At 43.6% G+C, this 22736-nt stretch overlaps 1 protein-coding gene across 3 annotated transcripts; it reads right to left on the reverse strand.

Annotated features, from left to right (window-relative positions):
* Positions 1 to 64: 64 nt before the first annotated feature.
* Positions 65 to 22688, reverse strand: itga6b (integrin, alpha 6b). Of its 3 annotated transcripts, XM_035535021.1 has the most exons (26): positions 22408 to 22688; positions 12931 to 13058; positions 12746 to 12825; positions 12208 to 12469; positions 11065 to 11196; positions 9906 to 10119; positions 9518 to 9711; positions 8927 to 9021; positions 8558 to 8685; positions 8323 to 8412; positions 8177 to 8232; positions 7794 to 7963; positions 7133 to 7273; positions 6897 to 7012; positions 6233 to 6389; positions 6056 to 6139; positions 5889 to 5968; positions 5689 to 5763; positions 5471 to 5573; positions 4994 to 5179; positions 4565 to 4663; positions 4357 to 4467; positions 4005 to 4103; positions 2199 to 2324; positions 1930 to 2011; positions 1253 to 1332 (listed from the first exon to the last, which is right to left on the reverse strand). In XM_035535021.1, exons 1-25 carry the CDS (start codon positions 22578 to 22580, stop codon positions 1937 to 1939), a joined length of 3174 nt encoding a protein of 1057 aa, XP_035390914.1. In that variant the 5' UTR covers positions 22581 to 22688; the 3' UTR covers positions 1253 to 1332; positions 1930 to 1936. The 3 variants fall into 3 exon arrangements, with proteins under 3 accessions (XP_035390913.1, XP_035390915.1, XP_035390914.1); XM_035535020.1 differs by lacking the exon at positions 1930 to 2011 and having other exon boundaries at positions 65 to 1332; XM_035535022.1 differs by lacking the exons at positions 1930 to 2011; positions 22408 to 22688 and adding an exon at positions 21595 to 21665 and having other exon boundaries at positions 65 to 1332.
* Positions 22689 to 22736: the final 48 nt, after the last annotated feature.

The raw sequence follows: 22736 nt of genomic DNA on the forward strand, positions 1-22736 counted from the left end.
TCTAGAGTTGGTAATTTATTTCATGATTTTGTTATGAATTCTCAAAGGTCTAGAAGTCAAGATATTCAAGGGCACTACGAAAACTTGTCTTTATTGTTTTTGGTCATTGATTCATTTGTTCCCAGTTTTGTTTTCTAGTAAGTACTGAATCTGAACGTTAGGGTTAGGTTTGCGCACTGCTGATGTTTTCTCCATCCACAGCAGTTACTTTTAATTTAAAAAAAAAAATATTTCATGACCTATTTAATAACAAAATGTCTGCATTCTTCATGTCTTTGGGAAAATATGGCTTTTTACCATTTATATTACAGCATGTAAAAAATAAGGAAAAAACCCAGCAGGAACATTAATACATAATACTTTTCATTGTAAAAAAGGTGCCAACTTGCATCAACCATTTCCAGCACTTGCAATTTTAAAAGGTGACCTTTGTAAATGGGTGAGTAGATGACCTACAGAACAACTGTCCAGGTTTATGAAGCCATGGTATCCGATCATTCTAGCCTAAGTGGTCTAATCACAGCAGTTAAATACATTCTGCAAGGTTAAACTGAAACTGGTACCAAGTCACGATTCTTAAAAAAAAAAAAAAAAAAAAAAAAAAAGACAAAACAAGCATTAAGTAGTAACAACAGAAAAAGACACAAATATTTACATCCATCCAAATGGTTCCAAGTAAAACTGAAGGTTAAAAAAGGTGGAAGAATAGCAACATGGATGTTTGTGACCTGCAAACTTGCATAGATCCACATAAACATAAAAAAAGACATTAGGAATCTTTGGCCTGCTTGATTAAACAAAGAATGAGAATAAATAGACATTTTTATGATGAATTCATGAAAATATGCTATATATACAACAGTTTGGATGCATGTCATATACTAAGCACTACATAAAACAGTAAAAAAAAAAAAAATTATATATAAAATGGACCACTGTGAATCCTCTTTCCCTCAGCAATTACCATGTTTAAGCCATTTCATCTAGTTGAGTCCCTCAACATGGAATGTGCAGCAAAATAAATTTTTTACATTTCCTTTCATTTGTTCCTTGGGATGGATATATATATATATATATAAAATCAAAATGGATCAGTGTCTTAGTAAAGGCGTCTTTGGTTTGGTTTTAAGCAAATTAAACATGCACGTTAGTAGTCATGGTGGAGGAAGGCTAGGAGTAGCTCTCGTTCTCATTCCAGGACGTCATCCACTGTTTCTTCTCCGGTGAATCCGACTGCTTCCCAGGTGTGTGTGCGCGCTCCACCCGCTTAATCCGCACGGCATTGTAACTCGGCACGCTGTCGTCATACTTGGAACGCTTGAAGAATCCACACTGGAGACGGCAAGGATAGGGATTAACATTAACGCTGCGCTAACATGGACGATGCACGTGTCTCCTCGTTACTGCAAACTGAAGGCACGGGTGTTCTGTTGTGTTGCATGCTTGGCAAGACAGAAGTGGGTTGAGCAGCATTTTGTCCAAGGAAAGCAAAGGGCGGGAGCCTGGCCACAGGGAAAACCATCGCGCCATGCACAGAAAGCAAGACCCCTGCAAACACCACGCAAGCCTCAAGAATCTACAATTTCCCAACCAAGCTAGCTATTAGCGTTTGAAGTTTTGGTTTATAGTCACACAGGAATGTACACATGGGCCTTGAGGAAGTACATGTTCATGTATGTAAACTGTTTGCCCACTGCAGCGACACCATACATGAAGCGTCTGCGCGTCTTGGCTACCTGCTTTCTAAATGGCACAGTGCGCGTCGCTGTGCCCTGGAAGCCATACCGATGGTCACCGTTCCCCTGCATCCAGGCGGTGCAAGACAGCGCGACGTCCCAAGCTAGAGCGACTCCCCATGCGAGGTCTGAGCGGATCTTTTAAAGATCGGTTACCCAGAAAGAGCTGCTCTCGCTTTCTTTTGTCACTCACAATCTCTCTACGCATCTGACGTCAGTCTCTCTTTCTCGGGCTCGTTTTGAGGGTGTTTGTCGTTTTTGCCGAAGAAACCGCACTAAAAGGAGTACAGTTATTTGGTTTCATTTAAAACAGGTCATCGTACAGCCATGTAGAAAACTCTCGACGTTTTACGTTGTTATTTTTAATAAAGACCGGGCTGGTCAGGCCCAACGTGATAGACGAATGGCAGCTGAGAGGCGAGTGAAACCCTGCCGGGTTGTTTGAATTCTGCCTTCCTTTACCTTCCAGAGCAGGAAGACGAGTAATCCCAAAAGAAGCAACCCCAGCAAAATAGCAACCAGTATGATCCACCAAGGTAAGCCTCCATACTGCGCCGCCTTACGTCCTGGGAACACTGTCACTCGTACCTAATACACACAAACACACATATACACACGTTTATACATACAGTTCATTTCTGAAATACATTAACTGACCCACCCAAGGTTAAAGTTTTATCGAGTAGTCAGCAAAGTTTCAGTAAAAAAGAAAGAAAGAAATATGATATAAAACAATACTTAAAAAGCAAGTTGGCCTATCAGTTCTAGCTGAGAATGGTCTGGGTGTGTCCTAAAAGTCTAATGGGTGTGATTGACAGCCAGCCTGCTGTCTCAGACTCACAGCCTGCTCTACTACTCCAGCAGAGCTGAACATGATGAATGAGGATGGAGAATCAGTCATACAGCTGTACATATACAAACCTACCAGTGAGGTTATCAGTGCTGTACACACACAAACCTACCAGTGAGGTTATCAGTACTGTACACACACAAACCTACCAGTGAGGTTATCAGTGCTGTACACACACAAACCTACCAGTGAGGTCATCAGTGCGGTACACACACAAACCTACCAGTGAGGTTATCAGTGCTGTACACACACAAACCTACCAGTGAGGTTATCAGTACTGTACACACACAAACCTACCAGTGAGGTTATCAGTGCTGTACACACACAAACCTACCAGTGAGGTCATCAGTGCGGTACACACACAAACCTACCAGTGAGGTTATCAGTACTGTACACACACAAACCTACCAGTGAGGTTATCAGTGCTGCACACACACAAACCTGCCAGTGAGGTTATCAGTGCTGCACACACACAAACCTGCCAGTGAGGTTATCAGTACTGTACACACACAATCAGTACTGTACACACACTCAGTGCAAATCAATCTGAAGCTGAAACACTAGATCACTAGATCATCATTCACTGATGCCGACATAATGGTGGGTTTTTATTTTTCTCATCAGCATAAAAATGAAACTATAGTTTTAAACAGTGAAAAGGTGTGTAGACCTTACTGAAAGATAACCTAGCCTAGCAGTGACTACCCTGAAGTTTTCTTGTAGTCTAAGCAATAATGCCTACCACCAAAAATTAGCCAGTTAGCCATTAGCCAATCTTTATGAAAGTAATTTAAATAAGTGTGGCTCACATGAGATCAATCCGATGTGAAGAAATGATAAGACTCTTCTCTCAAATGAGAAGAGTAAAATTGCTCTGTAGTTCTCAAATAAACCAGTGTATGCTCCATAGAGCAAGACCCCTACATGGAGGTGGCCATGTTTAAAATAGACTTGTGCTGAATATCAAAATATCCAGGCCACCAGGTGTCAGTAAGATGGCTGTTTCAAAACGCGAAGGACAACTGAAAAGGATCATTGACTTATTGTTCCTTTGATGTCAGCGTAGCCTGTTTTATATGTGTGTAATTAACTTGTGATCGCAAGCCACAGCTCAAAAAGATGTGGTGATTGGCTGCATGTGACAGCTTTTGCCTCTGTAGATGGCAGCTGTTGTGTGATGGAAGATCACACAAAGGTGGGAAGTGACTACAACTACAATATGAAATGAAAAATAGGATCATATATTCATGAAAAACATGAATATATGAAAAACAAATTCCAATCTCAATTTTACAGGGACTTTGGAACACATCTGAGCATTGTGTACACAAAATAGAAACCTGAATTAGTACAAAACCAAATTTAAGTTTCCTGGATATGTAAGGTGTCCTAAATTGGCCACCGTAATCCCAACTCACCTGTGTGTCTTCATTTTTCAGCACTATGTTTTTAGCTGCAGCATCCAGACTAAGCGATGCTTTCACAAGGATGTCAACATAATTCAGACTGGAGAAGTCCTGTGAGGAAGAATAGCAATGCTTTCTACACATAATACCAATTCATGAACTGTCATGCCCAGAACAGTTTAGAAGTTGTGATCTTAAGCAACATGCACAAAATAAAATATCTCAGAAGAAATTAAAAAAAACAAAAAAAAACAAAACAAAACAAAGATCACAGAACAATAAAGGAAAGCAAAATACCATTTCCATTTATTTTTGCCCTAAAACTCTGTCACATATGGCAATAAGAACAACTTAATAAAATCACCTCCAGGAAGGTGCTGTTCCAGAGGCGGGCCCTCAGTGCAATGACAGCGTTACTGTCCAATCCCTGGAGGGGACACTTAAAATGCACACATTTTGCTCCAGCATCGCAGGACTGCAACAAACATGACAGGCAAGGGTTTACAAACAGAAAAAAACAAGAATAAAATCTCTGAATTGTGAAGAGTCTGTGAATTTTAGAGAGGCTTTACCAAGACTTTGAATTTCCTCTTGTCAGTAAAAAGGGAGAATTTGGCTTCATCTGAGCTTGACTCTGACACTTCACGCTTGTGTCTCGTCAGTGAAGACTCCTGACATGAGTAAAGTCAGACAACATGGAGTTGAAGTTGCAAGCTCTACACCGTCCCATCTGTAAACTAAAATCCATCCATTCATCCATCCATTGTTTCAGGTGGATTGGAGATCAGAAATCACAGTCTACAATTTGAAAGGATCTATAGGAAACTGAGACTGTAGTTATACAAAAAATAGACAACTGAAATATGTCTGTGTGCCACCCCTAAAAAAAGAGAACACAGCAAGACAAATCGACTGAACATAGCCAGTCTGCAGGATTTCCTGACAAGGAAAAAGCCAATATCGCTCACGTGGGGCGCGCGTAGTTTGTAATTGCAGGGTACCTGCTGGAGTTTGAGTTCGTTGATCTCGTTGGGCTTGTTGCAGCCTACCGTCTCCACGCCAGTGGTGCTGAGCTTCATCAGGTACAGGAGCCATTTCCCTGTGGCTGTGCTCTTGGGCCACTGGATGTCCAGGAAGGCCGTGCCGAACGTTGTGCCTGACTTCAGGGGTTTGCCCAGGTTAATGACCTGCGGGGGGTCACAAGAACCAGCGTTAGCCTGGTGCCGTCGACAACCAGCAGGGGAAAAGGATCATCTGGACAGTAGCCATTGATGGTACACTTCACTATACCATTTGTATAACAGGGTAAATAAATATCGACTAATAGACTAAAAGTCTGGATGCTATTATATGACAAATGTGCTGTTATTTATATACCAGGAATTGTGCCCTGTGCATACACTAAAATGAATAAAATTATGATATATAAAAATGTGTGTTTGTGTGTGTGTTTACGCATAATAAGATATTGAAATTACCCGGAATTCATAGTCAACCTGGCTGCCAATTTCAGTTTCTGACTTCATTGCACTCTCCCCTTTGACCTCCCCAGTGAATTCAACTTGAGATGGTTTAGCCAGCCTGAGGACAATGTAAGAAAGGATCAGCATTTATCACTTTCATTTATCGGCAACTTTTATCGCTAGCATATATCCTTCAGGATCTAAAACCATGTGAGAGATGCGCGACCCCCTACCCAGAGAGAGACAGGAGCAGTTCGATCACAACATCAGCTTTCCTTGTCAGGGTGATTGGTGGCTGATCACTTGTCCTTCAGCAAACATGCACAGAGAGTTGCAAAACTTGTTATCCTAAGCAGACTGGCAGCATATATCACCAAGTAACGATAAGTCCAAGATAAACGTAGAGGGTGAAACCTGAAACTCTGATGCTTACGTTTTGAGCTGAAGAGTAACTTCTACTTCTGTCGTGTCCAGTGATATACCACCAGTGCCCAAAATAATGTAGAATGATACCTATAGAGATGGGAAGCATTAGGACAGATTTTTGAGATCGACAGTTCCTGCAAACATGTCGATGCCATGTCTCCGGTCTTCACTTACTTCTGAGTTTCTTTTGAAAGGATTCCCCAGCTCACAGTCAGCCTGTGACCCATTCTGATTGGCCACACAGATAACTTGCTTGTCCTGTACAGAAACAGGTTCATCCAATCACATGTGTCCAGAACAAAACAGAGCATGCTCCTTTGCATAGAAAATACTTCAGGTAGTTTGACTCACGTTGTTCTTGGGGCGGAAGGCAGAGTATGAGAGGGAGTCGGGGAAAGTTCCAATAAGAACTGCCTCGTACGCGTCATCTCCATTCTGATTGGTCACTGTGACCTCCAGGGCGATTTCCTTCTGGTCACCAAGAGAAATGACCGGAACGCCATCTTGACTGATAAAACAGAAACCTTTAATTGAGGACGTTCGTGGGCCAGTTTTCCAGATACAGATTAAATCTAGTCCTGGACCACAAAAGTGTATGACCCTCCAAAACGAATTTAAAAATGGAATATCACAGCACGCTTAATCAGAAAACAGCCCCCAAAATAGTCCTCATATGTTTCTATTCTGCTGTGTTCTTTCTGCTTTAAAACATGTTTTTTCTCTGAAGGCATGTCAGGACCTACCTTCCTGGTTGTACCATCATTTCCATTAAGACACAAAAGGGTTAAATAATTATTAGGTGTGGTTGTGTACAAATACCAAACCTTTTAATAGTCCTTAACTAAACTGAATGTGATAGTTTAGTAACTACAAATTTGCGGTGTAATGCAAGTGTCCCTCCATGGGGGCGCTGGCGTACTGACTGTCCGCTGTCATGGTGACGCAAGATGTGGTGGAGCGGGTGAGGGCGGGGCTAGCCCAGAGGGCGGAGCTAGTCCCAAGCAGCAGAACTCACACTGGCAGAGGGTGGAAGATGTTTTTGTTATCCTCGCAAGAGTAGAACGTGTACTGCAGCTTCAGGTTACTCTGGCACACGTGGTCAGTGCCACATCCTTCCTTCAGAAAGTTCACCTGGGAATGAGTGGGAACCACACTGATTTGTCTGCCTGGATGTGTGAAAGCACGCAGCATACCTGCTATGTATCATGTTCCAGCCTCTTTTTTTTTCTGTCAAGGAAGGGGTGTGGTCACCTCTGAAAGAGCTGGTTGGCTGGAGGCAAGGATGGGGAGAAGGTCGCGGAGGGAGCTTTGTCTCTTGCTGCGTCCCGATTGGTTCAGGATCTCCACAAACACTTCAATGGGGATGCCTCTTAACTTATCTTTTATGTTATCCTTCATAGGGGAAATTGAGAAAATCACGATTATTAACTCAATTTCATTGTTTTCAATGGAATGTGATAGTTTACTGCGTAAATGTTTACTATCCTCATTGAATTTTATTCCCATTCCTTCTGATGTGAAATGGGATGGAAAATACAAAATATCCCTCCAGGTGGCAGAACAGAGAGCATTAATTAACTTGTTAATTAGTCGTCTGTTCAATTACTCAACGCTTGGTTTAACAGGCCTGGTGTGGCCTCCGGACACTCTGGATAAACGTGTCGGCCGAATGAATGAACGTAAAGTAAATGGAAGTGTAGTCGATGAGCTGAGTGTCACATGTTAGTGATAAACAGCAAAAAGCGCACTACATAAGCAGTTTCATTTCAGCACAAAAAAAAGCATGATGACGGGGAAAAACTTTAAGCTATCATACGGCTCCGTCGGCCATCTGAGCCCCCTCGACAGGACTCTACCGATCCCTCATGTGACGGTCAGCCTCGGGGGAGGGTCAGTGGTCCAGGCCTGGTACCTGCAGTTGGAGGGTCTTGGTCACGCAGGTCTGCTCGTTCTGCTTCTTGAGGTCCAGGACCCCCGTGCTCTCGTAGCCCAGGTCGGTGGACGAGCAGGGGCTGAAGCAGAGCCGGGAGGAAAGACCCTGTTTCCGCCGCTTCGACTCCACCTGGATTGAGTACGACATTCCTGACGGGGGGCGGGGGGGGTTATAGAATGAAAGAGCCATACAATCAAAAGGAAAGAAAATGCACCACAAATTTAGAACAGCATTTGTGCACCTAAAGTGCTTTTAGGTCTATATTCAGACAGTGCATATCTGACAGCATTCATTTATTTCTTCTTTATTTCCAAAAGGCAGAGAAGCAATGGTTGTGCTGATCTTGGTAGTTGTGTACTTACTGACGGAGGGGCTGTAGTTTTTGGCTGTGAATTTGAAACAGGCCTGCACCTGAATGCTAGAAAAGACACGTTGCTCTGGTTTATATGGCCGCACACAAACAGAACTTCAGAAGTTCACAGAATGGTGCTAAACAAGCCACACCCACCATATGTGGTCCCCACAGTTTTTCGTAGTGAGGTCCAGCTCCTTTGGGGTCGTGGTGATGATCTTTTCTATGTTGATTACAGGCCTGGACCTGTAACACAGGAAACATAAGAGATGTAGCTGCAGAAGAAGCATAGCAGGCTTGTATTACTATAAGAAGTAACAAATCTCCAACACATGCGTACATGCCCTAATCCAGAAGTGTGTACCGCCATGATTTGACAGCATGATCTTACCTGTACATAACCACAGTGTCGGACAAGGATCCAATGGCTAGGTCTGGATACTTGTTGTTGTCTAAATCCATGTTACCTGCTAAGGAGTACCCAAACAGCTTAATGTTCTGATCTTTTCCTTTCAGGACCTAATGTGAACAGAAGGAAAAAAAAAACAACACACAGACGTGAGCACAGGACCAGAGAGCTAGCCTTATTATGCTAAGAGAGACTGCCAATTAAATGGCAACAATTCTTTTTGCAAAAGTAGTTTGCAGCATGTAAGTACCGTATGAGCAAAACAAATGACAAATGTCATTACATCATGCGCTTCTCACTCTTGAATGCAAACGGTAACGAGGTAAGCGTGGGGGGTAATGGGGCAGAGACCTGGGTGGGGTCCAGTTTGAGGCCGGTGGCCGAGCCGTGGTAGACGTAGACGCTCCCTTCTCCACCGTCATCGTAGGGTGCCCCCACTGCCACATCTGCAACGGAGAAGATGCCATGTGATGATGTCATCACTGACCACTGCTGAATGAGTCATCCTCAGCTGCAGCTGCAGACCAATAATGGCGTAATTGGTGTAATGTTTTTCTCAAGCTTCATTTCACACTGTGAGTTGTCATTTTGCATTCTAGGACATTGGGACACTTTTTGGGCACAGAATAAGCCTTGTCTTGGATTTCTTGTCTTTATTCGAAACACCGTTTAGGTGTAAAATTTGGAATTACCAGCCTATCGGTTGCCATAAACAACTGATTTTAGCCATCGTCAAATTGTGTTGGCTGGGTATGTCAGGGAGAAAGAGTATGTGGTGGCGTAGGATAGGTGAATAAGTGGATATTGAGTATACAATGTCAACAGGAACTCTCCTTGGTTAACCTTTTGGTTTGAAGACGAGGCTTCACTCTGTATGCAGAAAGCACCCCCCATAATTCACTAAATCTATCTCACAGTCACTGAAATCTCAAACTCCCAGACCATTAAATCCATCCAGGTTGATATCGCCAAGGTTTTCCACAGCCAGGCCAAACATGGAGTCTTTGGCGCCGTCGATTCTGGTGCGACTGGCCTTGTTCCAGTCCCCGTTTCGGTTAATGTAGACGTAGATCGCCCCGCCGATGTCCGAGTCCTTCATGAAGAACTGTGGGGCTCCGACTACAAGATCCTGCCACCTGTGAGAGAGGGACAGGGAGGGATAATGAGCACTCTCAAACAAAAATGTCAAGACAGCAGACCTCCTCTCTTCTACCGCTCCAGTCTTGTTAGCGTTCACAAATAAATCATATGTAGTTACATGGTAATAACACTTCATGATGTTCTAGGGGCCCACAGGATCAGCTCATAGGAGGTTAATAACTGGTCTTACCCATCTCCATTTATATCGAGTACAGCAAGGTCGTAGCCAAAGGAGGAAGCCAGACCTTCGCCTTCCAGGATGTACTCGCTGACCAGCTGCGTCGACGTTTCAGACCGTTTCTTAAGCAGAACCACTGACCCACTGTGATTGGCTCGAGGAGCTCCAGCAACCACTGTCAGTTGGCCCTTCTTAGTCAGTAATTTACCAGAGTCCAGAGAAAACCCTGAGGAGAACCATGGCACATCAGCGGCTGTGTGAGGAGGCGTGTGGACCGCTTACAAAGAGTCAGTACAAACCAAAATGCTGATGATGAATGAGAGCTAGCTAGATCGGTTAGAATGGCTTCATTTCCATAATCACTCAATTAACAAATTAATTAATTATTCATTTAAACATCATATCAGTTAGAAGGTTTAACACACTACCAGAGAAACATAAAGAGACATTCAAGCACATGACTTTTTTTTTTTTTTAAATGACTGGAATTTACTCATAAAGATGTGTACTTTTCAGACACATGCAAAATCCGTTTCTACACACACACACACACACACACACACACACGTGCAAGTATGGGTGAAATAAAAACAACTGGTAGGAATACAGACAATAACTTGCAAAAACACACATAAATGAAGGAACTATACTGTTGAAATAGTTTTTAAAAAGGAAATTCACACATCTACATAAAATGCACATGCATTTTCTATGACGTTGTGGGATTACGGCTGGAATGAATGGTGAGATCATCCAGAATGCCCCACAAACCTAAGTAGCTATTGGCTGCCACGTCATTCTCCATGGCAACGTCAAACTGAGGAGGATACGACTTATATAGGACCTGATCAGGGTCGCTGCTGGACACACTAGTCATGAACAGTACACCTAGAATCACACACATACATTCACATCCACATACATCCATGTAAATATTGATCAAACAGGAGAACGTAGTTATCTGCAGAGAGGGTGGGCTAAGGTCTCTTCAAGTGTAAGCCAGAGTTTCTGTCATGCTCCCATATCAAACTACTCAGAGATCTCCAACAAAGTCCATCAGATGATGCTAGGATGTTTTTTATTTTTGTGGGGGTTTTTTTTTCGTGGGTGGGAAGAAATCAGGAATTGATGAACATGAATGTAATGTTGATGTGGTGACCGCTAGACGCACCTAAATAGCTGTTGGCTGGGACTGTGACGTCATCCAGTCCTTCCGCAGTTTTGTACGTGACCTCATACGGCCCATCGTCATAGTAACCCATCTCCAACAGAGTGTTGTTTTTCTGCTCCAACCGCACTACACCTGAGGCATGGTACCCCCGCAAGGAACCATGGGAGTCAGCAGATGAATGGAAATGGATGGATGGATGGATAGATGTACAGGCAAGGAAATGATAAAAGGGAAAAATAAAAATAAGATGCAAAATGTTAAGTGGCATCTGGGACCAGGAATGCCAAAATTAATGTCACACAGCAAAATAAAAAATGTATTTAATGTCTTGCCTTGTGCGAATGTGACTGGCATAATCTAAGTGAATTTTGTCTTCTAAATCCATAACATTTTTAAAATAAATTCACCATTCTTCACTGAGTGTTCTACTGGAGCATCACACTGAAAGAGTCCAGTCTTTTTCTCTTACCACTTTCTCCCCCCCATCCCCTCTCCTCCCCTCCCCTCTCCCCTCTCCTCTCCTCCCCTCCCATTCCCTCTCCTCTCCTCCCCTCTCCTCTCCTCCCCTCCCATTCCCTCTCCTCTCCTCCCCTCTCCTCCCATTCCCTCTCCTCTCCTCCACTTTCCTCTCCTCCTCTCTCCTCCCCTCCCATTCCCTCTCCTCCCCTCTCCTCCCATTCTCTCTCCTCTCCTCCCATTCCCTCTCCTCCCCTCCTATTCCCTCTCCTCCCCTCCCCTCCTCTCTCCTCTCCTCCCCTCTCCTCTCATTCCCTCTCCTCTCCTCCCATTCCCTCTCCTCTCCTCCAACTCCCTCCTCCCATTCCCTCCCATTCCCTCTCCTCTCCTCCCATTCACTCTCCTCTCCTCCCATTCCCTCTCCTCTCCTCTCATTCCCTCTCCTCCCCTCTCCTCCCCTCTACTCTCCTCTCCTCCCATTCCCTCTCCTCTCCTCCACTCTCCTCTCCTCCACTCCCCTCTCCTCCCCTCCCATTCCCTCTCCTCTCCTCCACTCTCCTCTCCTCCTCTCTCCTCCCCTCCCATTCCCTCCCCTCCCATTCCCTCTCCTCCCCTCTCCTCTCCTCCCATTCCCTCTCCTCGCCTCTCCTCCCCTCCTCTCTCCTCTCTTCTGTTCTCCCACGCTACCTTTCCAGTTAAAGGCTCCGGGTGCTCCAAACACCAGGTAGTGGTAATCGTTGGTGAAGGTGACGGACAGGCCTTGCTGGCAGGAGCCAAAGCGCTCATGGCCCCTGGCCCGGCCTTCGCAGAACTTCCAGTCCCCGCCCTCGTCGCCCGTGGTCTCGTCGATGGTCAGGTCCTGGCTCAGCACGTAGCAGCGGCCTGTGATGTCCCGCGACTCCTGCGGTGAGTTGACGAACAGGCGACGCTGGTAGCGGTGGGCACACGTCTGCAAGGATGAGGCAGGCACACACTTACACTCGCACTCACAGTCATTCACTCACACTCAGTCTCACTCACACTCACACTGTCACACTCACTCTCACACTCACTCACAAGCTCCCTCAAACTTACACTCGCACTCACAGTCATTCACTCACACTCAGTCTCACTCACACTCACACTGTCACACTCACTCTCACACTCACTCACACGCTCCCTCAAACTTACACTCGCACTCACAGTCATTCACTCACACTCACTCTCACACTCACTCAACACTGACCACTATTTTCCCACCAGGCCCCTGGCTCTGCACAGTAACTCCCATCCACTGGTCACTCTTGCTCTCAGATTTCTGGTTCTCTACACAACCACATGCACACAACAGAAAGAGCAAATGTAGCAAACCACAAAGGCTGTAAAATGCCATGAGGGAGAGAAAGAACTGTGTTCACTGCAGGCGCTTACCGTCATTATCAAAGTTAACTCGCTGGCAATCAGTGTTGGGGGAGTTGATATCACAGCTGTACAGTCCCCCAGTTATCTGGGACTGCTGTTTGGATAACTTCTTGGCCTTGGGAGCCCCAACCAGGAGCCTGTATTCAACAGAACACCGAAATCCACTGATGAAGCGTCTGAACAAATATGACTGTTTATTTACTGAATAACAAATCAGGACTTTACGTCTCAGCCAAAGTCCTGAAAAGGTTTCAGTGACATTAGAGACATTAATGAATGACTAAGAAGGATGATGTCACAGAGTGCAGTCACTGAGGTTTACTATCACAGTGACGTAATTTCTACTCATGTGTTCTACTCTACTGTTCCTCTCTGTGGGTCTTTATCTGACCTCGTTTTTTCTGCCAATATCCAATATGGAATCCAACACTTACTGAAGTATTAGATCTATAACATGACTTAAAAACTGATATGTGAACATTGTCACAGCCACAGGGACCATATGACAAAAGATAGTAGTTATTGCTTTGTGTCACTCTGGCATTGACACTTCAAGACTAATTTAGTTAGAACAAACTATAAATATTTGTGGTTTGCTCAGCCTGAGCCATCATCCATGCATGTAAACGTTATGGCAGGTCTATACAAGAATAACCATGAAAGACAGTGATGAGTTCACACGTCCGGAAGAGGATACGCACTACAGAGCACGAAACAAGCCGCAGACATCTGGCCACGCCAGCAAAAGCCTTCGCTGTGTTTCTCGTAATATGGCTGCTGAGGTTGGAATCTACAGCTGCTGTCTGCCACCCATCATTCAGCCCAGTCTTGCACGCCTTTCACTGATGGAACGACAGAGCCGTCCTTTTAGCTCCGAGGAGTAGAATTGTGGGACGGAGGAGAACCCGCAGGCACAGGCTGGGCAAAGGCCGTGTCTCTGGTTTCTGACCCTATGTCTGACTGAAAGGCCCCTTTCTTCTTTTGGATTGGCTGCTATGGCAATAACATTCATCCCGACACTTTAGAGTTAGCTACACAAGTCCTCTTTGTGACCATAAACAAAAAGGGTTCTGACTGTGCATGACACTACATTACCCACTATGCAGCAGTTCAGCATGTTCAAAGCGCTTGACAGCAAAACATGAAGATTCAAAGACATTGTGCAGTTTTAGAAGTCTCTCTGTACAAGCGCCATGTTGAAGTTCACTGGCACAGTGAGAGAGAGCAATTATAGTAACTGTTTAAGGTAATTCAGAACTAGCTTGGAACCATTGCAAATCCAGAAAAAAAATATTTGGACACATTTGGTAAAGCAGACCGCAGGAACTAAACACAAGCCCAGCTAGGTATGACTAGTGCAAAGGCTGAAATATTCACATGGGTCACCATTTCTAAATACCAGGAGTAAAATCCTGTCACAAATAAAACATTTGCAAAATCAAATACTAATACTGCACTGTAACACTGTTAAGTACTTTCCAGTGGGGCTGTCACTGAGGTAGCCACTTTATGAATAAAGCCAATGAAACATTTAAATGTTGTCCCCTGAAAATAGCAGTTTGATATTGTGTAGGCTGAGCATTGTGTGGTTGTCAACTAATTGGTGAAGCCTTAACAATTAAAGAATATGAACTATCACTATCAACATGAGAATCTCCAACAGCAGTGTGACTTTGCATCCACTTTTACAGACTGGGATCGGAAGAATGTCATGCACTGCACAGCTGGAAGTCAAGATAATGTGATGATATGGGCTCTGTGGGAATGAGGGATGTTCACACGGTCTTCATTCCATTGTAGTCCAATATGAGATGGACTAACGCTCAAAGCATGTATGGCCTGTGTACATGTTCTGTTGCTTGCACATTGTTATTTGCATGTTACAGTTTGCACATTGTACTGACATTTTTTTTATAGTTTTTGAATCAGGCAGACACCACAACACCAGAATCCATTATATTGCTACGGGTCAAAGGTCATCAGCCATGGGTACATGGGTTATAAATTAGCCGTATGTCATATCTTATCGGTGGCAGGAGCAGAGGTTTTCTCTCTGAAACAGTAGCAGTGAAGACAGATCGACTTATTTTGAGTTCATCCTAAAGCATGCAGAATGTGCAGAATCCCTTATTTCTGCCAGACCGTTTCCACGGCAGAACACGTACCAGGCCTCTCCCTTTTGCATCGAGTAAAGACACAAATCATTGGGAGTCATATTTTCCAAATACGCAGTGAAGAATGTGCCACACAAGTCCCAGCGAGTGAGACAAGCATCTCTTTGTATTGGCACAAACATACTTGGCATTTGCTTCTGTTCAGTTTGCGTTATCAGGGCTCCCAGGGTGTTTCCAAGCTTACAGTATCACATGACCTCAAAGTATTTATACCAGATGTAATACATTTAAATATGTGACACAAGAAAGAAGGACTAGTGCATCCAGCGATCTAAATTTAGTGATTAGTGATCTGCTGTTTGCCTAAACATATTTTCCTACAGCTATCAAAACATGCAAAGATGTGTTTAGGGGAAATGAACCATTTCCCACATTTGTACACAGTGCATGTAAGAACTTCCTCTTTGATCATTACAGACAAATCCCCTCTGCCCTTTTCTATGCTCTGTGGTCCTCTGTCTGCTGATCTGAGGCCAGCTTTTGTTCGTCTAATCTTCTTCTTTCCTCTCCACACAATTGAGGCTAAAACTGATGTCTGATCAGCAGCTTAGAGCCCTTTTCACCTCTTTCACATCCCGCTCTCCCACAGGGCTTTGCTGTGACCCTGCTAATGAATTCTGGGTAAAAGGTTATGCATATCCATTACCTGCTCCACCCCAGGCATGAAGAAATTGCCACTGAAAATTCGCTGGAATTCACACTATACGGCTGAAAACAGGGTGTGCGGTTAGGGCTTGAGCCGGGGTGTGCTGTCCAACTTTTCTGGCAAGTTCATTCAGAGAAAATGATGAAAACAATCATTCCAAAAACTCATTTTTCTTGACATCAGACCTCTCAAGAGGAATAATAAATATTCTACCATGAGAGTGACATGCCGTTTAGTAGAGGTAGCTTTGATGTGCTGATTCGAGTTCAATTTGGGATCATTTCTAACAGAATAACAAGTATAAGTCTTTCTTTAGCAAGCTGTTCTACTATAATGGCCCAGTGCTAATCAGTAAATAAACCTCTCTGGTGTCAAAGAGAGCGATTAACGGTCAACATTAACCAGCATTAAGTATTAGGACCATTGAGCGGTAGTGACCAATAATCCTTTTGTTTCTTTTAAAAAATAAATAACCCTGCCTTTGCATATTATTTCAATAAGTGGACCTGCTTAGTCATACGTGTCACATGATGTGTAGATAAATAAATATATTAATTTATTGAATTTCCTATCGACAGAAGCTGCTTCAGGCAAAGACGCGTTCTCTAGAGGTGTTTATTACATTTTCAGTAATGATTTTGAATTCTTCACAATAAGCAGTTCCAAGGCAAATAAATTGGTACTACACTAAACAAGACGTACTTTTAAGAGTGGGAAAGAAAGGGAAGATTGAAAGAGAACAAGTGTGCTCTTTATTGGAGGGCTTAACCAGTGCCTGTTTCATGTCGCCCGAGGTCACTGGTGACAGTAACCATCCATCACGCATAATCCTGAAGACACATTGTGAAGAGAATGCCTCGTCAGTGAGCTACGCAAAAGCCTTTAAATGAGAAGTAAAACAACTATGCTGATTCTGATTCACAAAGCTCTGAATTTGCACTATAAAGCTAAAACGTTGTTTTTTTTAAAATCTCAATCACATATTTTTTGTAACATCTCAGCACCACCTATTGTGCTGAAGTCCGTTTATAGAACTTCAAGAAAAAATATTAGAGATCATGTATCAACAAATTGCCCCTGTGTCCAGACAATTACAGAGGCAGCCAATGAAAACAGGAATACACTGCTCTGCAGTTATGTTCAGCTAGTTTGATAGAGGCTGCGGAATCACAAGACGCCTGGTACGTTAGGCTGTGTGTGATAATGTGCCAATCAATAAATGCCAAATAAACACTAAACAAAAGTAGCGTGGGATGTTTATTTGGAGGAGGAAAAGAAAAGAGCAGAGAGAGCAAAAGAAAGACAGAAACAGAGAGAGTGCAGGGGAGCCCAGGCTGATTATCGTTTGATAGCTGGTTATTCGCCTGTCTTATGACGACGTGTGTACTGTACAGCAAACGTCAGCCACCAGTCCTGAGAATCCCTGTGAGGACACCCTGAGAAGCCCACAGTAATGCGATTGAGGCACTGGCCAGCCAGGCCTGGCTGTGCTCTGCTTCAATAACAGTTCTGAGCTGGGGCAGGGCAAAGTCTAAACACACTGAAACAAACAGCCAAAACAGCCAAACTCGCAGACCTGTCCGAAATGGTCGGCCGCTCACGCAACGAGCTGGGAGTAACAGAACACCAAGAATGCCAGATCACCCAGAGGTGAGCTGAAGATAGCCTTTGCAACTCCATGCTGTAGATCTACATATACAATGCATAAGATCATCAGCAATCTTGCATCTGACTGCTGATTGGTCGACACAGGCAATGCTGGAGCTTCACAGGTCTGGCTCCATGTTCTGCTCCTTCCTCATATCTGTCCTTAAGCCTCAAGCTGGATTTGAATCATCAACACTCCAGCTGTCAAAATGGTGCTCCAATCAACTCCAGTCACTTCTATTTCATTTAACTAGTTAGCTCAGACTCAGAACATTGTAGACCCAGAAACCAAAAGTAATATTAAAAATATTCGTCGACGTGAGCAGCACACAGTTTGACAATCAATATATGGCAATATAAAGCAATATGGTGCAACTGATATTACTAATTATTAACGAAGTATTACTAATAGTCATATTATAATATTAATATATTATGAAGAATCTCTAAATCAGTGAACGTTCGCAGTTAGCTAGAGGCAATATCAAAGCCTAGAGGTCTTAAGCCTATAAACACTCTGAAATTGTTGATTTGAGTAAATCACATTTGCCACACAGCAAATTTCCAACTGTTCCAGCAGCACAGACCACAGAGCAGCAAACAGAGCAGCAGTGCAGGCCGAGGTCATGGCCACCGCTACAGGGCTGGAGGCTGAGCAGCACAGGGGTTGCTGGAGGTGAGCGGTTGGTTCACATTACTGCCTCGCTCCAGATGACTTATAGCTCCAGATGTGTTTCATTCCTTTCAAAAGCTTCAAGGCCGAGACCCCCCCCCCCCCCACACACACACAGAGACACAGACACACACACTGCTAGCTGTTAGCATGCTAACATTACCTAACTGAACAAGGGTACTAAGAACAATGGAAATATGATCTCACAGGGGATGGCAGTGATGAATTTGTCAGGCCACAGGGAAACTGAGTATATGCTGACCTGCAGTCTGTCCGTTACCCTTTGATACACCAAAGGTTAAAAGGGCAAACTGACCTCATATTTGAATGTTTCCTTCATTCTTGCCCATTTAGCTCTTCTCATTAAATATTTAACTGAAATAATCTGAGCCTTTGTGAAGCACTCATTATCTGCCCTGAAATATGCTCGTTTAAGAAGTAAAGTCTCCGTTTAAACAGTGAAACCTCAGCTGAAGTCAGTTATCTCACACGCTAATATTCTAGCAGCAGGACACCTGTGAAGTCAAGTTGACATTCCAAGTCAACACATGCAGCTAGTATATTTATGTAACGTGTGCTCATTGTTGTATAGCTATAGGATCACTTAGATCCTAAATTCTATCATTTTTAGATAGTTTTTGAAATAGTTGACTGGTATTTATCAATAAAATTGCTAATCTTGAACACTGATAGGTATATGCCATAGAAACACTATCAATCAATACTGAAACTGCTGAAATTACTAGTCACTGAAAAATGTATCTTTCCCTATAATCAATGTAAAGATGTCACTAAACAAATCTAAAACATGTGGTCATTTCATCAGATAACCTTAACATTAATGTTAACATTAATTCCCCCATAGTCATCACAGACTCCACACACTGTTCCTGTTTGCATTTGCTGAAAAGCGATGGGAATGTTCTTCCCAATCCAGACTCATTTGGCATGACAGCGCCTTCCATTCCAAACATTCCGAAGCCAGGATCTGAACGTTTGTGTTTTCTGGGGAATGCAGAGCTGGTGAGGCTGCCAGTCAGCCCCGTTATTAAAGATGCAACTGTCCAGAGGATCTGCTTATTATCGCCGCAGCAACGAAGAACCACTAACCTTAATGTCCCCAATTAGTCATTGACTCTCATATTGAGAGCCTACAAAGGCACCCATGGACAGGAAGCTAAGAGAATCAGAGGAAGGAAGGGGGCCTATTTCCTCCACTATTGCACCCTGGGATATGGTCTAGGTTTTATATATATATATATAGAGAGAGAGAGAGATAGAGATAGATAGATAGATAGATAGATAGATAGATAGATAGATAGATAGATGGATGGATGGATGGATGGATGGATGGATGGATGGATGGATGGATGGATGGATGGATGGATGGATGGATGGATGGATGGATGGATGGATGGATGGATGGATGGATGCGCTGAGTTCGAGTTTGGGGAGTGTCTGTGCTCCAGTGCTGATGCTCTTTAATAGTTTAATAGTGTGATTATTGCTTATAATTGCTTGTGCATGTGTGGAGGAAACACCAGTGGATACGTTATACACACACACACACACACACACACACAAAACAAAAACACCACTCTGTTGGTAACATCACCAGATAGGTCATTTTTGCTGAAGAACAAAATAAACAAATATTGACAAAATTGTATTGGATTCAGTATTTCTGTCTACCATATAACAGTTCAGCCAGAAAGATCCAACTACCTTCAACCTACAAAAACTTGTCTAACAGAATTATTTATGTCCATAGGATTGGTGAAGTGAGAACTATGCACAAACCAAGTCTATTAGCAACAAAAGCTCTTGCCGCTGTTGGTATAACTGCATCAACACTGCAGAATACTCCAAACATGTCCCATAATGCCAAGCACCAGGCCAAAATAATTGTCTCACAATCATTGCCAACACTGGCCAGGGCACAGGCAAGTCAAAACCAATCGATTATAGATGCCAAAATCTGTCCTCAGCCACTTTTTGTGACTCTGCTCTCTGGAAGCCTCCAGGTTTTGATCCTGATTTATAGCCTCAGTGTCCTTCACAGTCACCTTTTTTCCTTGTAGTTTGTTTTTTTTTGTGCTGGCTTCTGGCTTGGGATTGCAGGTTGCCACAGTACACAGTACAAACATTAACAAATGCTTCAGCCTCAGTTAATATCAGTCAGCGGTGAAACACTCCAAGGTGTGGCCAGACCTTGCAAACCAAGCCTGCATCAGTGCATCAGTGTATACCACATGCCTTGTGCACAAAAAGGAAAAGTGTGGATGAGAAATACCTGAATCGCACTGCCACATGCGAAGAACAAGTAATAACGTCTCACGCTTCTAATTCCTGCATGCTGCACCTCTCTCCTTCTCTTTCTCTCTCGTCTCTTTCTCTCTCGTCTTTCTCTCTCCTTCTCTTTCTCTCTCGTCTCTATTTCTTGAAGTGGAGAGAGCCCTACAGACATGCTGAACATGCGAAGCCTGGAGCAGCAGGTTTTCAGCTTTTTTTCCATTTTATCTGTGAGCAGTTCTGAAAGATGAATACTGAAAATCACAGTGGGGTTTCTGGTGAATCCTGAATCCTTGTTTGTGCATGTGTCTGTGTGTGTCTGTTAATTGAGCCAATAAATGTTACCAGACACACACATACAAACTGAGTGTATACATTACAGTTGTTATACTTACTCACACACTCCTAAATATGCACACACACACACACACACACACACACACACACAGACACACACACACAAACAATCCCATTTAAACAATCCCAGCAGCTATTAGAGGATAAAGAATACCAGACAGATCTTTAAATCCCCCAACCCACACACAAACCACACCGGCCTGACTTGGTGTGCAGCTATATGAATTACATACAAACCTGTAGGGTTCATGTTTGTAAATGACAGACATCTAAACCAGCCTTGCCCACGCATTGCACAAGCACAGGGATACACAGTGACCTACACACAGATTACCTGTCAACACCAGAAATGTTCTATAATATTACAAGTAAATTAATAGCTCGTGTGATTAATCACCCTATTTACTCAATTTTCCGCCATGAGATACCGTTTAAGGCTTCATGTAGGCCGTACAGGCATGGAACTGTGTCGAGGAAAGAAATCTGTCACAGTAGTCTTCTACAGCATGCAGCAGAAGCTCAGACAACAACACGCCGCTCTCGAATAACACAGAGACTGCAGTTTAGAAATATCAGTTCAAAAAAGTACATCACAAGTCTCCACTATTTTTCAAGCTTTCTCCCTCTCCCTCTCTCTCGTTCTGTCGGGAAAACAGGAGGTCAGCCCTGGCAGTGTCCCTATCCTGTTGCCCATCCGTACAGAAACAGTGGCAGTTAAGTAGGCTTTGGGAATGATTCACAGCTTGTCTCACACATTCCTTTCCCTGCCCTCCAGAGCTGGTGCCTCAGAGTTCACTGCACCACTGTCCACAGTTTTGAGGGAAATAATATAAACCTGATCTACAGTGACATACAATAAAAATAACATCATTAAACAAACAAACCCTTAATTCCTTTAATTCGCTCTTCGTCACAGGACATGGGGTCGCTACGTAGCTGTCCGGAGGCGCACGTGCGGGTCAGGGCGGGTCCCGGTGTTTCAGACCCTACCAGCAGTGAACGGATGTGAGCGCGAGCGAAAACTGCAGTCAGCAGCAATTTCGTGATGAGAACTACAAGGATTCGCTCGGTTCTTGGGCTGTAGTTAGTGGCATATGTCATGGAAGCCAGGATAGGACACGTGTGTAGAGAGAATGCTATTTGCCTTATGGGAATATACGTCTTATAAAACATTGCTAAAAGTAATGACTGCGACTTGTATATTAGTGCGAACTAATTAGTGTGAAATTGTAGCTTCAACTAAAAACGTCTACGATCAGATAATCACGGATTAAATGGACCGCTAACAAAACAGAATCCAACACATTATTCCTACATCACCTACATGACTGCACTTTATTTAGCCTAATATCTTTCTCTGGCGGAAGTAAAGTGCCGTATTATACAACCTGCCCGCGGGTCATTACAAAGGAGATTATTCATTATTAACTGAGTGGGTGTAGAACAAAAGAAGCAATCTGTTTTCATTTAATCTTAAAGAAACTTTTAATTTTCCTCGTTTAATTAGGTTTAGCCGAAAAACTTCGCCAGTTGTTTGAAAGCTACAAATTACTTCAAACTGTTCTGCAACCTTGCGGTGTTGTGTAAGTAGGGTCACTCTAGTTGAACGAAAATGATATACTATTATAAATAGAAGCACTTGCAGTAAGAGCACCATGTTACCTGTTTTAATCCAAAGGTATAAAACCCGCTCTTACATTCTTTTATCAGCTGGGATTAGTTGTCGGTGCATTGCAAGGGAGAACCCGAACAGGCTGTCTGCATCCCCGGATTTCCTTACGACGTTTTCCGTGTCCAGGTTGAAAGCCGAGATAACCATGCATTCCACTAAACATAGGAGAGTGAAGGCAATAATCCGACACAGTGCCATTGCAATGACGGGCTCCGTCTACGTTAGGTCCGCTCCTCTCTCTTCAGGCAGGTCTCTTAGCACTGGCTCGCACAACCTGCGGCTTGAGATATGACGGTCCCGGGGGCCTGTTTGATCGCGTGAAGGATCTGTGAAGAGGCTCCACGCCCCTCCTCT

The sequence above is a fragment of the Electrophorus electricus genome, chromosome 16, assembly GCF_013358815.1.
Source record: "Electrophorus electricus isolate fEleEle1 chromosome 16, fEleEle1.pri, whole genome shotgun sequence".
Classification (NCBI taxonomy): Eukaryota; Metazoa; Chordata; class Actinopteri; order Gymnotiformes; family Gymnotidae; genus Electrophorus; species Electrophorus electricus.